This window comes from Sciurus carolinensis, chromosome 3 (genome assembly GCF_902686445.1).
Source record: "Sciurus carolinensis chromosome 3, mSciCar1.2, whole genome shotgun sequence".
Taxonomy (NCBI): domain Eukaryota; kingdom Metazoa; phylum Chordata; class Mammalia; order Rodentia; family Sciuridae; genus Sciurus; species Sciurus carolinensis.
This window is the reverse complement of record NC_062215.1, coordinates 30,103,768-30,121,442: the sequence shown is the minus strand read 5'-3', so window position 1 is coordinate 30,121,442 and position 17,675 is coordinate 30,103,768. Positions and strand designations below refer to the sequence as shown.

General features: G+C 36.0%; 2 protein-coding genes across 5 annotated transcripts in view; one reads left to right on the top strand and one right to left on the bottom strand.

Moving 5' to 3' along the window:
• The first annotated feature begins 7 nt into the window (after positions 1-7).
• On the top strand, positions 8-5,532 carry LOC124979630 (cytochrome c oxidase assembly protein COX11, mitochondrial). The gene is given in 5 exon segments (XM_047544097.1): positions 8-408; positions 2,513-2,668; positions 4,056-4,181; positions 4,515-4,528; positions 4,530-5,532. Coding segments are annotated over 5 exon segments (825 nt in total). The 5' UTR covers positions 8-45; the 3' UTR covers positions 4,696-5,532.
• The window catches only part of Tom1l1 (target of myb1 like 1 membrane trafficking protein), a 48,973-nt gene continuing 33,403 nt past the window's right edge, over positions 2,106-17,675 (bottom strand). For 3 of the 4 annotated variants that reach the window (XM_047544093.1, XM_047544096.1, XM_047544095.1), the window contains 5 exons: positions 11,690-11,774; positions 9,746-9,851; positions 9,235-9,316; positions 6,809-6,873; positions 2,106-6,209 (listed from right to left, as the gene is read on the bottom strand). In XM_047544093.1, coding sequence (XP_047400049.1) covers positions 6,810-6,873; positions 9,235-9,316; positions 9,746-9,851; positions 11,690-11,774 — 337 coding nt within the window. In that variant the 3' untranslated portion in view covers positions 2,106-6,209; position 6,809. The remainder of the gene's footprint in view (positions 6,210-6,808; positions 6,874-9,234; positions 9,317-9,745; positions 9,852-11,689; positions 11,775-17,675) is intronic. The other variant, XM_047544094.1, reaches the window with a different exon arrangement.

The following is a 17,675-nucleotide window of genomic DNA, read 5'->3' as shown; positions in this document are numbered from 1 at the left end:
ATCTGACTTCTCGTCCCTGACAGGCGGGCGGTCTATCCGGGGGTTATGGGAGCGATCTGGTGTCCGGGATGGAGACTCGTCGCTTTTTGTCCCCGGCGTTGGAGCCACCCTGGGTCCTCGACCGAGGCTGCGGGGAGGGTAGAACCGTTCCTTAGCCTGAGGTGGAGTGGAACAGCAGGTGCTGAGAGAGGGCTGAAGCGGCTATGGACATGGGAGCGCCCGAGACCGGCCCGGGACGCAGGAGCGCAGGGGCCGCGGCGACCCAAGAGCTCAAACCCTTTCACACGCGCGCAGGAGGAGGATTGGCGGCGGCGGAACAAGACGGTGCTCACCTACGTGGCCGCGGCCGCCGTGGGCATGCTGGGGGCGTCATACGCCGCTGTGCCCCTTTATCGGCTCTATTGCCAGGTAGGGGGTGGCGCGGTTAGGAGGGGTGACGTGCCGAGCAGATCCTCCAAAGCCGCCACTCTACAAGAGGGTCATAGTCGGAAAGTTGTCTAAGGGTATGTGTTAAAGAGGAGACTGATTCAAACGGTGACTTGTACAAGGTCACCGAGAAAGTTAGTGGAAGAGCTGTTAAGTGGAACCCTAGTTCTCATACTGGTTGTTTATTCCACGCGACAGAGTGAATTTCTCTGATTTCTGAGCTACACCTCACCACACAGGGGGCCAAAGTATGAACCCCCAAACTTATCACCTGGTTAGTTCATAAGCAGAACTGAATCCAAATCAAGTGTAGCCCCTCCTCAAACCATCACTGGCTGGTTGTCCCCCAGGGAACATTTAGCAATGTTTGAAGATCTATTTGTTACCATGGGAGGGGTTTATCGAATAGAGTGCTACTGGCATCCAAGTGAGTAGAGGCTAGAGATGCTCCTAAATATCCAACAATGCACAGGACACCTCCACTTACCCAACAAATTATCCACCCACAAATATCAATACTGGTTAAGAAACCCTGCTCCAAACTTAATAATTGACAATATTGTGTATATGTCTGTCTTCATTTGGAATGGTAGGGCAGGAAGGTAAATTGATTTGCAATCCTAAAATCAAATTAGATGTTACATAGTGATATGGTATGAACACCTTCTGTTCCTTTTGGAATCACAAAAATTTATAAGCAAAAATAAGAGATTATGCAAACCACTTAACAGTGTCCTCATTTTATGAGCATGTAAAATGCAATCTAAATAAGATGTATTCAGTAAGTGGCAGAACGAGACCTGAGCTCAGTACATCTTTTCAGTGCTCTTTTTAAAAATTTTTGTGTATATTAAACACTGAAATTAGAAACTTTGAAGAATCTATTCAAAGAATATATTAGGGAATACTTATTGAGGGAGGACAATTTTTTTTTTAAATTAAAGTGACTTTAGGAAAAGGAGTTACATCTTAAAACTCAAATATAAATTAGAAGAATATACTTATTGCTAAGCAAGGATAATGACTTGCCCTCTGACACTGCTTTTTTGGTTATAATGCAATTTGATAATGTCATATGGAAGTTGAATGAAGCTAGTGACTATAAGAAGCACAAGATAGTAATATTATATACCTTGCTAGAAATCTTACCCTAGCCTCAAATTTTTTTTGTGTGTGTGTTTCTGGCATAGTAAAAGGTAAGATTATCTGGAAACCAAAATTCTGACAACCTGAAGTTTCAGAAGAATGACAACCTGGGATGCAAGGACTTTTTAAAGCATATGATAAGAAAATAATCAGTGGCAATGAAGTTAAACAAGAAATGTTAGATACAAATTATTCTGATGCCTTAAGACAGGTTGATTCAGTGGCCAAAGTCATCATGTCCTTTGGTTAACTAGTGAAATCTAAAAAAGCTGTATTATGCTGAGAAGTAAATGATACAAAACTTTGGCTGGCATGGGAAAATACTTATAATGCTGTGGAAAAGCAGTATGTAGAAGTAAAACTACAATGTAATTTTGACTTTAAATATATGATATGGAAAATAACCAGAAAGAAACATGGAAAAGTGGAAATATTAAGTATTTACATTGAAATAATCTGGTTTTGAGTAAATTTTATTTCTTCTCATGAATATAAGATACTGATAATAAAGGAAGTATGTTTAATAAGATGCTAATCTGGAAATTCTGTGCTTTGTTATCCATGATAATAGAAAATAGTTTTTGTATCCAAAGAAGCTGCTTTTCCCAGAGGACCCACTTTGATCATCCAGATAACCACAGGATTGTTGAAACAGGAATTATTTTAATATAGGTTTTTGACACCTTAAAAATGGGCAAACCATGGGCTGGGGATATAGCTCAGTTGACACAGTGGCACAAGGCCCTGGGTTCAATCCCCAGCACCACAGGGAAAAAAAAAAAATGCTAATGGGCAAAACATTAATTAACAGTAGGAGAATGGTCAGAAATAGTATTTAAACATGGCTCTAACTGGATTACTGCTTTTAAACATTTGCTTTTATTCAATAAATAGATCAAGATCTATAAATATTTAACACATTTAGTATCTTTTTTCCTAGACTACTGGACTGGGAGGATCAGCAGTAGCAGGTCATTCATCAGACCAGATTGAAAACATGGTGCCTGTTAAGGATCGAATCATTAAGGTTACCTTTAATGCAGATGTGCATGCAAGTCTCCAGTGGAACTTTAGACCTCAGCAAACAGAAATATATGTAAGTAACTAAAGCAGTCATTATAAGATTTCTTTTTTCAATGTAAAAACTGTTTGACTCATCAAAACAATTTAAAAATACTAACAGATTCCATGAATAATTCATGGAAATATATTTCATGCAATGGAATTATTCATGGAATTTGTTAGTATTTTGAAGTGAACTTTTTTATTCTTTGTATTGGGGATTGAATCCAGAGGAACTTTAGCACGGAGCTACATCCCCACCACTTTTTCATGTTTTATTGATAGAGGGTCTCACTGAGTTGCCCAGGCTGGCCTTGAACTGTAATCTTCCTGCCTCTGCCTCCTGAGTCACTGAGATTATAGGCATGCACCACTGTGCCCAGCTGAAATGACTTTTAATAATGCTCTGTACCTAATGTAACAGAATACATGCTTTGAAGTAACATATTAGTAAATGTCATTTTGACACATGAAAAATGTCATGTTTTTATCAAATCATATAGCTTAAGAGTTGATCCTACATTCCTCTGGTAGCTAACATTGGGTGTAATAACTATTATGCTATATGGCTTTCTGACTCCTCAGGTATAGAAAGATAGGGAAAAAGGTTGAAAATCATCAATTATTTAAAAGATAGTTACTGGTCTATATCAAAAGTATCCTTTTCCCTTAAAAACAAGAAAAAATTAACTTGAAGTAGATACTTAGTATCAGTAAATAGTAAATACTCATAGTCTGTAAGATTTTACAATTTTCTAAAATGTAACTAATTGCAACCTTGGAAGGATTTTAATGGAAATTCTCTCAATTGAGGATTAGCAAGACTTAATTTCAACCCTTACTGGAAAATACTTGTAAATATTAGTGATTGTCCAGTTTAGTTAACATGACCAAGTATCTTAATGATTAAGGGTTTCATAGGTTATAATTTTGCAATAGTTCACTTATGTGGTAGAAAACAGTATCAAATGGTATATTGGTATAAGTGGACAGACTGTCTTTTGGAAATCTTTATTTTAAGCCTCCCTATTTCTCAGTGCATTAGCACTTTTGGTTTTATTCACGAATTTACTTTTAATTCAAGGTAAGTTTAATGTTGGTATCATTTAAAAAAAAATAATCATGACATTCAGGTTTAAGTGTTAAGGGCTACGATATGCTTGGCTTGTCCTTAGAAACATTTTTTAAAACCTCAGATATATAAGAGTAATAGATAAATAATTTTGCCTAACAGTGCACTGCTTTTCATTGACACGCAAATAAAATTTGAGTCTCAGGTTTGTGGGTAAGATTAACTATTTGCTGAACCTCAGATTAGGTATGATGGTCTCAAGAACAGCAAAACTAATATGGTTGTAATTTAATAGATGAAAAAAATATGTGAGATTTAAAGTACTGATAATGTGCATTCTTTAAAACAGGTGGTACCAGGAGAGACTGCATTGGCATTTTATAAAGCTAAGAATCCTACTGACAAACCAATAATCGGAATTTCTACATATAATGTTATACCATTTGAAGCTGGACAGTATTTCAATAAAATACAGGTAAACAATACAAACAAGAATATAATAAAGGTACATGAAACTGTTTAGTATGCAACTAACTACAGTGTTTAGTAGATACTTGTAATTTCTGAGAACTGTTTCTTGTAGACTTCAAGCCACTTTTATCCTCATTGTTTAACCTGCTATGAAAAGACAGAGCCAAACCAAATGAATATTTTGCTTTTAAAATTAGAATTAATTTGATTCTCAGTCCTTAAAACGCATTCTAAGCCAGGAACATGCTGTTTTTTCTATCATAGAACTTAAAATGAACTATTACTTTGTTATAGGTAATAGAAATGTTATTAAACAGTACCTTTCTATAACTTCTAGTGCTTCTGTTTGAAGACAACGACTTAACCCCCAAGAAGAAGTAGACATGCCAGTATTTTTCTACATTGATCCTGAATTTGCTGAAGATCCAAGAATGGTGAATGTTGATCTCATCACTCTTTCTTATACCTTTTTTGAAGCAAAGGAAGGGCACAAGTTGCCAATTCCAGGCTATAATTGAAGTAGCAACCAAGTCCTACTTCAGATTTATGATTTTTGAGAAATCATGTATCCTGCCTTCTCAGAAGAGAAATATTCTATAATAAGGTGAAGTAAAACCTATTTTGAATAGTTTTTTTTCTTCTGCCAACTAATTTACCCCACTGAAAAATAAAAGAACAGGTTCAGCCTTTTATCATAAAAAAAACTCACCTACCTACATAGAATGAATGACTGTTCACTACTATACTTAACTGTTCACTACTAAAGAGTTTATTAATATTAAGAGGAACTGCTTGTTTCTTAAATGTGCAGGCATGGACTTCATCATCATTCAGCTTAATTCTATAGTTGCTTCCCCAATTATTGGCTCTTCATACTTGGAATGTAAGAATTAAAAAAAAAAAATTATCTATTTCAGGCCATAGACCAGAACTTTGGATCATGTTTATTATTATCTACAAAATAGCTATTTTCCTTCAGTGTGAACAGTAACTATTTTAGAATCTCAAAGTGGAAAAGAAGTCACTAAAGCCCTAACAGTGGGCTCAAAGATTATATTCTTATTTCAAATTTGACTTTAGTTTCCCTTTAAGGTCTAGGGCTATTATACATTCAGAGTACTGAATTACTTTGAAATTGTGGTACTGTTAAATTGAAATAAAATGTAAGAAGTACATCTAATTAGACCACTTGAATTTACTTTCATAGTTCCAAGTCCCTGAATGTTAAAATGGGAGGATGGGATTGTGAAGATTTATTGACATAGAAGTTCTGGGATCAAAATGCTATTTAAAAAAAAAAAAAAGTATTTTAAATTATTTGTCATTATAATTCATATAAATGAATACACAATTTATTCTGAATGTTTTCCAGTAGTCTTTGTTCCAAATAGAAATGTTAACTATAATAAAAAGGGGAGGGGGCAATAAAAGATCATTTAGCATTATAAAGAATCATAAAGGCATAAAGGTCACTGATGCTCAGGCTAAGTGACCTATTCAGAACACTTGAAATATAATTAAACTATAATTATCAAATCTTTACAATTCTGAACCAAAAAATTATTTTTAAAGAAGTGCAAATTGACTCTTACATTCAATTTTAGTTAAGTGAAGGCACGAAATGTTCTTCCTGAATAATACATTTAGTTTCTCACATCTATTCAGAATTATTTCATAGTAAAACAATCTTCATCTACTCTTATCACAGCTGTGTGATTATTTGTTTTCTCTACATAGGAAGGTCTAGGCAACATAAGATACTTCAATTAAACTAGCTTGTCTAAGGACTAAATAATTGTTGTTCTGAAGTTTTAAGTGAATATTTGCCACAATCACATTCTACTGAAATCTTGATTGGTTTTCAGGAATCAGGAATATTACTCTGGAACTGTTACTCTTCTGTTTACACTTCATTATGACAGGGAAGAGATGGTCCAATGTGGCTTTCATACGTTGGTAGGTCTTGTCTTCCAGGTCTCAAAGCTGGATAGGATCACCTCTCTGCTTCTTGTAGCTGATCATCCACTTTAACCTAAAGTAAAGAGAAGAAAATTGGTCATCTCTATCCTGCCCTCCTTCACTCCTTGGTAACTCTTCCTTGTCTTTTCTCTACTGGGAGGCTGAAGAGCCAGTCAAGTAGAGAAAAGATGGAAATGTCCTACTTCTGTGGGGGAGAGTGTGGAGGGAATACATAATAGGCAGTGTAATCAGACATGTATTAGTAAATAAGTAGGATGACTGAAGCAACAAATAGGAAAAAATCAGACATACTTGGAGGACTAACAATGAATGGGTTCTCTTGGTACCCGTTAATAGGTATTAACTACACATTAAAGCCAAACACCTGATTTTAGTGATAAGGAATTTGATCAACTGTTTTTGTTTTTAGCATTTATATTTCAGTCACATAAACCCAATTTTCTGCATTCCCAAGTCTCATTGTTTTTAGCTGACATGATTACAAAGGTTGTATTTCTTTAGTGAAAAAGAGTTCATTATAGTTTGAGTGATGTAGAGGAATTCCTATATTAGTAACCAAAGTGTAAAACTCAGCCATTACAAAATATAACTACTGAATATAAAAGGTGATAATTACCCTGAAAATACATGGAATGTAAGTGAAGTCTTTACCTCAACAGTCAGTATGACTTTGAGCTCCTTTGTGGGGATAAACATCAATTTCTTCATAAATAGCTCTGAAACAAAAAAGTCATCACAGCTAAAGTGTTATATCTCAATTCAAAGTATTATGTTGCTCAACTTCCAGCACCATAACTAAAAATCTAGGGCTGTTTGGGAAGGTCAGGCATCACTGAATAAAAACAAAGATATCTGTCCTGAAGCTTGAAGCTTAAATTCAATGTTAAAATTTCCATACCTTTTAAAAATATGTATTTTTATGAAGACCAATTCATTTTTACTTGGAAAAAAATATGGCTCAAATTTGGATAGTTTTGTTGTTGTTGTTGTTGTTGTTTTCAGAAAACCATTCAGCTTCTAGTTTTAAGCCATGTTTTAAAAAAATTAATGTCCTAACCATGTGTGGTGGTGTATGCTTGCAATCCCAGCAACATGGAAGCAGAGGCAGGAGGATTCCAGATACTCATTAAGACCCTGTCTCAAAAAATAAAAAGCTCAGTGGTAGATCCCCCTGGGTTTGTGGGGGAAAAAAAATTTAAAATATTAATGTTCTAGCTCATTTAACTTCTATGTTTATAGTCCAGATTCCTAAACAAGATTTAGTTTGTAACTGTCATCTCTGTACCTTTAATATACTAATTTTTCTATCCTGCACTTCTTTACATGTTTCACATATCCTAAAACATGACAGTCATATATTCAGTAGAGCAAAGCACAGCTGCAGAACATCTCCTAAAAATGAAACACTGTGAAATCAGTCACTTCATAAGGCCTCAGCATGGTCCTGCAATTTGCTGTTTTCTGTAAAAAGTTCTCTTTCCTTTTCCAAGAAATAGTTTCAGCTTTTACTCTTGTTATATTGCTGATCTTCCGATCTCTCAGGAAGAAGTCATACTTTTTAATAAATTAAATATCTTAATAGGGAAGCTTTCTCATCTTCCCATCACTAAATCTTCATCTGTTGTCATGTGCACCATCCTCTACTTCCATGAACCTTTCTACCCTTAGCTTCTCAAACACTTAATTCAGTTATCTTCCCTTCCTGAATCTTCAACCTTACCCTCTGTCCTAGCCCTCAGCATTCACAATGTAAAATGGTATCTCCCATTTTACAGAACATAGTACAGTTCATCTTACATCCTCTTGCAGTAACCACCTCAGTAATCCTCTAGTTGCCAAACCACTTCCTACAATCTCTTCACATTCAGGTTCTTGCATTTACTGTCTCTCCTTTTTTTGTAAATTTGTTCAATAGGTGTTTATTTATCGAATGCTTCTCTGCACCAGGTATCGGACATACAGAGGTATTCATCTTACTTTTTGAATGCACCCATCCGTTCACCAAAATGGCTTTAACTAAAATCACCAGTTACTTCTACCTTACTTAATCCATTATCTAGTTTTCAGTTCTCAACCTACTTGTCCTTTCAACGTTCATCACGATTTTGCACTCACTCATCTTTGCTTCCAAATTAGTTTCCACTCTGGTACTAGGCTCTTATAAACCTACCATCCTACAAATATTTACACTTGACCAAGAGGAAATCATAAAATAATGGTGCTTTAAGAATTTCCAATTAAAAAGCAAGTTTTATGCTGATAATATTATGATTTAGATTTAAAATATTCCCCCAAAGCTCATGTACTGAAGATTAGTCCCCAATGGGGAGTGTTCAGAGGTACAGCCTTTGAGAGGTGACTGGATACTAAAGGCTGTCACCTCATAAATGGAGTAGTCTACTAATGGATTCATACCCTATAGGGTTTGGGGAGAGAGGTTTTGTGATAAAAGCATGCTGTTTTGCTTCCTGGCTGCCATGAGGATGAGCAACTATCCTTTGCCATGATGGACTACCTCACTATAGGCCCCAAAGCCACCAGGCCAAGTGACCACAGACTAAAACCATGAGCAATACACCTTTCTCCCTTGAAGTTGTTATCTCAGGTATTTTGTCACAGCTACAGAAAGCTAACACAAACAGATTATCAAACTATTTTATGTACATTGTTGCAATATGTAATGAAGACTAAAAAGTTCTTATACTAGTTTTTTTTTGGATTAGTTCTCAAAGAACAATTAAAATATTCCATTACTATGGTATCATGTCACCAGTGAAAAGTGCCCTTCTCAACAGAGAGGGAACCTGACTTTCTGCCAAGACATCTAGGAAGAATACACATGTTGGTTCTGGTTATTTCTTAATGTTCAACCCAGCATTTTATTTTTATGTCAAAAGGCTGAGAGTGATAGAGACCTCTTAAGAGCAACAGCCACCATAAAACCTCATATATCATTTTTAATAAGGCCATCAATTTCTGTCAAGAACTAAACAAAGTTAAATGTGTAACCAAGCCGTTAGCTCTGCTATCAAAGGGAACCAAGACAAAATAAATTAATCATTTTCTAATTGACTTACTCTGTAGTGACAGCAGGAGCTAAGGGATCAAACTCCATTACCTCATAGTAATTGGGCGGCTGGAGATCATTCTTTGTCATCACTTTAGGTAGAAAAAGAGACCAGTAAAGAGACATTCTTATAGAGTAATATTCACATATTTTATATTTAATGTAACAATATTTAACTTAGACTTAAAATACAAGATTCTAAAAAATGCAATCCAAAGCAAAACAGACTGTTGTTTCATTGCTTCTCCTCAGTTCAAAAAATCCATAAAAGATTTCCAAACCTTAATTAAAGGTCCATTTGCTTTTGGGTTCTAAATAGAAATTCAGCTTAACACAAGCCTTTCTATGATTTCCTAATGTCAGGCATAATGGTATCAGCCCTGAATTTTCTTCAAATAGCTTAAAAATGCAATGCGCTCCTCTGATCTCTCCCTTTTATCTATGTTCAATAATACATCTCCTGCAGTCTCATACATTCTCATAAGTTTCTTATATGATGCCAGTAAGAAGGTCTCAAGTACCTGGATGATTGCTGGGCAAGGAGGGCACCCTCTGGTTTGACGGTGTTACTGTGGCAGTCTGTAGGCTAACTGGCTGTAGTAATACTTGATTTGAGTGTTCTAGAAACTGAAGAAAGTAAAACACGTTCAAATATATATTCCACATTAGGCTTTGTTTGTTTAAATCATTAAGTTTTAAGTTTCCTAGGGACACTGTTCCAAGAACACTCAGCTGGATAAGTATTAGTAATTTTTAACTATTATTTCAGTTTCTAAGGTAATGACCACTTATATGATTTATTACTTTTCTGTTTTCATGTTCATTGTACTCCATTTCCCATAAAACTGTGAAATATTTAAAAATATTGCCTTCATAAAATAAGCAGAATTGTCTGACTCAGCCCAGATTCTCTGTTGTTTCACCCTGAATATAAAATCTCAGCTTTGAACAGGAAAGAAAAATAAAGTTTCAAATCTATGGAAAGACACACAGTGATGCTATCAAACCAGGACTAATAGGATAAAGATTAAACTCTGAATTAGAAATGTATCTTCATGTAATTTTCTCATTCATTCCACAAATATGTCCTGGATACTTATTAGCTGCCATGCACTATTAATAAAGAAAGAATACAGGCCAAGTCCCTGCCCTCATGCAGCAGATAATCACCAAATGTAAATCAATGTCAGATGGCAAGTGCTACAATAAAAAACAGAGTACTGTGAAGAGGAGGCTATGGTGGGATTCAGGCAATGGTCAGGAGATGTCCCATCCCTGGGGACAGTTAAGCAAAACCCTGACTTGAGTGATTATCAGAAAGGACATGAGTTCACGAGCTCTGAAGGAGGCTAGTGTGGTAGAGGTAGAGTGGGCCAAGGTGGAGAGGCAAGAGGTAAGCTGGAGGGACATGTCAGCATCACAGTCTTTTACTGAGCAAAATGGAGGAAGAAAATCATAAGTGGGTTTTGAACAGATGAGTGATATGACTTTACTTTTTCAAAAAAGACTGCTCTGGTTTTTGGTTTAGGAATAGATTGTGAGGTGGGGTGAGGGTGAGAGAAAGTTCAGGGAGGCAAAGAGCAACCCTTAAGCCACTGCAGCATCCATCTGATGGAGGCTTTGACTGGGATATAGAAGTAGAGGTGGTGAGAAATGGCTGAATAATGAACATATTTTTGAAGATAAAAGGTAAAAAGGGAGAGGTCAAGCACTATTTCCCAAGGTTTTCTACCTCTCCAACTAGGAGTGGAGTGGCCATTTACTGAGGTGGGAAGTATATAAGAAGAGCAGGCTGAGAGCAGGGACTGAGAAGAAATAAAGAGGTGATGTTAAGAGGGAAGTGGATATATGAGTTCTATATTTAGGCGAAAGGTCTGGGCTAGAGATATGAACTTGAAGGTTTTCAAAATTTGAATGGTTATTTGAAGTAAAAGACCTTGGGGGAATTAATATGGATAGAAAAATCATTAGCCTAAGCCCTGATGTTTCCAACGGAGAAAGGTCAAGAAAGGACGAAGGGCCAGCAAAGAGATGGAGAAGAAAATGGAAGTGATGCAGCAGAAGAACTAAAAGTGAGTGGTGTCTCAAAGCCACATGTGCATAATGGAGGAAATCATCAACATTGTCACATGCTGCAAATAAATTAGGAAGATGAAAACTGAGCACGAAAGTTGTTTTTTTTTTTTATTTCCCTTCAGTGCAGGGTTCAAACCCAGGTCTTCGTGCATGCTAGGTAAGCACATTCCCTGAGTTACATCCCCTGCCAGGAATTACATCTTTAACCATTTTCTAACAGAAATGAGACAACTTGCCCATCTTAGAAAAATTAAAAATCCTAACAAGGGCTGTATCAACACAGTATACAGAAATGTTGAACAGAATAGGAAAGTTAATGACCAGAAGTTCTTTTTGGTCACAATAATCCATGGACTAGTGCAGTGCCACAGAAGGGTTTTGCTACTTACATTATCATACGTATGACTTGAGGTGAGGTTTTGGCTGGTCCTTTGGGCAAAACCTAGGATAGTGTGATAACACAGCATGATTACCCTACAGTGAGAACACAAATGCAAAAAGTAAGATGATTTTCCTGGTCTAAACAAAACTTATCATGCACCTGCTGACGACACATAAGTGGTAATTTATGATAACAACTGCCATCTGGTTTCAGTTCCTTCCAATAATGCCCAAACATCAAAGAGAGCAAAGACACAAAGCATTGTCCCTTTGCAATATGATCCTAAGACCCAAGTCTTGGGACCCAAGACTTGGGTCTTGAACAGAGCCTTCGATCTTTCTGTCAGAGTAGCTATTATCCCATCACCTCCTGAAGGATGACAAGTGGGTGGAGTAGAGGTTAAGAAAGAAAGTGAGGATTCCAGTTTTGGTTAAGGTGGAGCAAATTACATTTCCTCCTGTTTCCCCCCCTGAATACAACCATGAAAGCTGGACAGAATGCATGGAGCAGCTATTTGAGGACTCTGAAAAGTCAACAGCAGCAGGCTAATTGGGAAAGAAGACCAGAATTCAACCATCACTGAACTGTGATGAACTTACCATTTTTTTTGTATTCACTCACCTGAATGCAATGCAGCCTGAGCCCCAGTTGTGAATGAGTAACAGTGAGGACAGAGCTCCAGGAGAAGCACTCTCATTGTTATTAAGAGCAGGAAAGAGAAATTCTAATGCTCACAGAGACTGGCAATTCCTAACCAATTTTATTCTTTTTTTCTCTGTTCACATCCCAAACCACAGGTAACAAGGTGGCTGTGGTAACAGTGGAGGCAACAGGGACTTGATGGAGATAAAACTCTGAATGAGGAGCATCTTCCCCTTTTATAAGTAGAGCTGATCCTTCCAAGAGCATGGGGAAGAACCCATTTAATTTCTTCCATTCTGCCTTGCCATTTAGTCTCAGACACATGCATAGTCAAAGAAATGCATGGTATAATATGTATAATAATGACAGTAGCAGCTTTATGACCAGAAGGCTGAGAAAGGGAGCCCTAAGAAACCAGGAAGCACCAGAAAAATCAGAAGAATGCAGGAACACAATCTCAAGTTGTTTATGAAATGCTGGACATAACCTACTGCATCATACCTACAGATCTGATCTCAATTAGGATGCCAAGGAAGTTGAGAACTGAGCACACAAACCTGTTATTTAGACCTTACATTGACGATGGATGGTACACAGGCAAGACAGATCTGAATAGCACCATAAAGGCTTTCAAAACTTGGCTGATGTTGGAACCACAACCAATGGGCAGGCTAAAATTGTGCTTTAAACCTAACCAAGTTATTTGCCTTTATACAAATCAAAATATCAAAATTCTGTACAAGATTTAGTGAAGACCAAGCATCTTATAATAAACATTAAAAATGCAGAATATCAGGTGCAATGGCGCATACCTGTAACCTTAGCTACTCAGAAGGCTGAGGGAGGAGGATTACAAGTTCAAGGTCAGCCTCAGCAACTTAGTGAGACCTGTTTCAAATTAAAATTAGAACTGGGGATGTAGTTCAGGAGACTGCTGGTCTTGCATGTGTGAGGCCCTGAGTTCAATGCCCAGCACCGCAAAAATAAATAAATAAATAAAATATAAGAAGACAATCAATAGATATGGATATCACGAGGACACAGACATTGGAATCATCTCCAAGATATTTTAAACTAGCTATTATGTAAATGCTCTAAGATGCAATTGGAAACACACTTGAGAAAACAGAAAAGTTTCAGCAAAGAAATAGAAAATATAAAGAGCCAAAAGAAAATTCTAAAGTTAAAAATACAATAAATGAAATTAAAAAAATTTTTGAATGAGCTTGATAGTAAAATAGAGTAAGAGAGGAGCTGAACATGGTGGTGCACATCTGTAATTCCAGCAGCTCAGGAGGTGAGGCAGGAGGATTGCAAGTTCAAAGCCAGCCTCAGCAACTTAGCCACACCCTATCTCAAAAAAACAAAGGGGGCGGATGGTGGGACTGAGGATGTAGCTCAGTGGTTAAGTGCCCCTAGGTTCAATTCTATACCTGGTACCAAAAAAAAAAAAAAAAAAAAAAAAAAAAAAGTGGGTAAAAAAAAAAAAGAGAGCCGATGATAGAGGTAACAGTGAACGTGAACACTGATCATAGAAATTATCTAATCTGAATACAGAGGAAAAAAATTGAAAGGGTAGTTAAACAGAACCTCAACACCTATGAGATAGTGATACAGCTGTACCAATTATGTCCTCAGAGTCCCCAACAGGAAAGCAGAAGTATGTAGAATTAAAAAAAAAAAAAAAAAAAAAAAAAAAAAAAAAAAAAAAAAAACATACAGGCTGAAAGTTCACAAGTTGGTGAAAGACAAAACCCACACAGTAAAGAAGTTCTGCATAGTGTATTAAATGGCAGTCCTCAAAAAGATGTCTAAATCATAATTCCCAGAACCTGTAAATGTTACCTCATTAGGAAAAAGGGTCCCTACAAATGTAATTAAATTAGGATCTTAAGTTGAGGATATCATATCTGGCTGGGTTTTCAATGCAATGACAAATGATCTTAAAAGAGAAAAGTAGAGTGAGATTTGAGACACAGAGAAGGCCAGGTGAGGGTGGAGGCAGAAAATGGAATGATATGCTCATAAGCCAGTCAAGCCAAGGAATGCCAAGCCACCAGAATTTGGAAGGGGCAGAGAACAGATTCTACCCTAAATGTCCAATAAGGGACTAAATTTCAGACTTTCTGCCTCCAGAATTGTGAGAGAATACATACTTGTGGTTTTAAACCACCCAGTTTGTGGCAATTTGTTATGACAGCCATAGGAAACTAATATATTTTTGCAACCCCAAATAAACAAAAAGAAATCAGGCACAGGCATCACAAAGTGCTCAAAATTTAAAAAGAAAAAAAAATATTTAAAGTAGCCAGAGAAGAGAACACATTACATATGGATGAATGACCATTCAAATCAATGTAGGTTTATTATTAGAAATCATGTAGGCCAAAGAGTGGAATAACCTTTTACAACTGCTGAAAGAAAAAAAAAAATCTGTGAACCCAGAATTCTGTATTCAGTGAGACTACCCTTCAGGAACAAAGATGAAATAAAAACATTCTCCACTGAAGTAAAAGTAAGACTTGCTACAGATATACCTTCTCTAAAACAACTGCTAGGAGAACTTCTTCAGAGAGAAGGTATATTACACCAGAGAGAACAGGAGTAACAGAAATGGTAATTATTGAATAACAGACTATTTTCATAAGGTCTTCAATATATATTTGAAGGTTGTAAGCAAAAGATATAACATGGTATTTTGATATTTTTCCCAATTTTTAGAGCTATAAGATTATATAAAGGAAGATTTATATAGTGATAAGGTTTCTACCTTTCACCTCAGTTGGCTTAACACTAGCTAAGTAGAATGACAAACTAAATATGTTGCAATCACCTAAGTACCCCCATTCTCTCTCTCATACACAAAGTTGCACCCAAAAATCACAATAGATAAAGTGGAATCCTACAAAATTCTCGTAATCCAAAAGAGAAATAGGAAAAAAGGGAAGAGACAGAAAACAAATTACACAATGAATTCAACAGAATTACATTAAATGTAAATGGTCTAAATACATCAATTAAAAACAAATTATGAGAATACATAAAAATGCATGACCCAACTATGTGCCATCTAGCAAGAAACTTCAAATATTTTAATATAGGTCAAGTAAAAAGTGGGAAAAGATAACATACAAATACTAATCCAAAGAAAGTAGGAGTACTGGTAGCAAAATAAATATTGGGGCTGTTTCTCAGTGGTAGAGTGCACTTGCCTAGCATGTGTGAGGCACTGGGTTCGATCCTGGGCACCACATAAAAATAAAGGTATTAGAAAACATGAAAACACTATTAAAAATATTTAAAAATAAATAAAGATCCTAGCAAGGAAAATTATGAGGAACAGAGAGGGACATTACATAATGATACAGGGTCAATTTGCCATGAAGACATTTTATTCCTGAATGCACATGCACTTAATGACAGAGCTTCAAAGGACATGATGCAAATACTGAATTTACACAATCTCTTAAAGAATGATACATACATATGATTCTATTTAAACATCTTTCTTAAAGATAAACTGTAATGACAGAGGACAGACTGGTTATTGCTAAGGGTTTACGGTTAGGGCTAGGAAGAAGTGATTATAAAAGAATAAATAGCACAAGAGTTTTCTTTTTGGGGGATGGACCATTCTGTATCCTGACTATAGTGGTTACATGAATCTAATCATATATTAAAATTCACAGAACTGTATACCAAACTTAAAAAAAAAGTCAATTTCTTAAAGCAAAATTAAAATGGAAGAAAAAAATAGAGCAGGTATTGTTTGACTTTGAATCCTGTTTCAGCACTAGCTGGGCAACCAGTAAAAAGTTAAACTTTCTTTTGGCCTTGGTTTCCTCATTGGTAAGGTGGATGGTGGTACCTATCTCATAGCTTACTGGGAGTTAATAAGAAAGTATTTCTTACAGTTCTTAGCCTGTTGCCTGATAGTGGCTATAAATATGACTTATGACTATCCCATTGTCATCATTATTGTGTTTCAAGGATCCTTTTGGTTATGAATAATTGCATCACATAATTATTCTGTAATGCTGAATCAGTTAACCTACAGAGTGGTTGCCTGTTATATTTGGTCTGAGGCATATGATTTAGCCTAGATACATTTCAATTTCTGACCCTGTAAAAAATGGGTCTAATTATAGTTTGATTCATCTATAATCAAAAAAGTTTGAAAAAACATAGCTACAAAGGATAGTCTAGAAAACAAAACATTAGAGTTGCTACAAATTATCTTTCATTCTAGTGAATTTCAAGAACTGTTAAAATTAATTATATCTGGATCTTGGGGAAGAGACCCATAATAGGGTTTCTCCGTACATGACTGAAAAACCACAATTATAATTCATTCTTCTAGGATGCTTGTTAAAACTGAAAATTCTTACTGTTGAATCAGAATTTCTGGGGACTACCAATTTGACTTTTTAATAGTCACCAAGTGATTGTTGTACAAGTAAAGTATGAGATCTACTGGACTAAAATAATTATTAGCTAGCACTGGTTTCTTAATGAGTTTAATGCAGATACATGCTGAAATACAATTCTGTCTGTATTATTCATTTCTAATATTACCCACCAAGATCAGAAACATAATCTTATGTTTATGTTATGCTAGTTATACATAGGCCACGTTATGCTAGGCCACGTTATTAAGCAATTCCACTGAAATCTGCCTACAACATTTCAATATTTACTTGCACTGCATGTAGTCAGTACCAGAGGTTGCCCACCTGAGGCACTGACCAAGAGTGGTGCATGAGGTGTCACGCCACTCAGTTTCCCAGCATATAGACCTTTCCTTTCACCTCTTTTTCCCTTACACTTTTGTTCTTTGCTCTTTTTTATTCCAAGTTTAAGTTTCTTTTTTCATTCCTGTCCCTATGGCCTGCCTCTTTGTAAATACAGAAAAATAATTCAATGATTATAATAGTGTTTAATAAGACACTGGGCAATTAAAAAAAATCTGAATTCATTGATAGAAAAATTGTCAAAATATATTGGTGAGTGTACGAAAAAAGCAAAGTTTACAACAGTATAATATGCTACATTTCATTTAAAAAGGAGAAAAAATACTTATTATATTTACCTAAAGATACTTTGGAAGGATAAATAAGAACCTAGCAAAGTGATTACCCAGATGGGAACAGAGTGTGACAGCAGGGGAAGGGAGAGAGGAAGGATGAACTGGGAATGAGATCAAGAATTGGTTTTAAACACCTTTCATATTGTTTTGATGTGACTCATGGAAATGCATTGCCTATTACCTAAACTACATATATTTAAAAGTGGAAAAAGAGAACACTGGCTTGATCATGAGGCAAATTCAATTTCTGTTCATTTTTCATTCT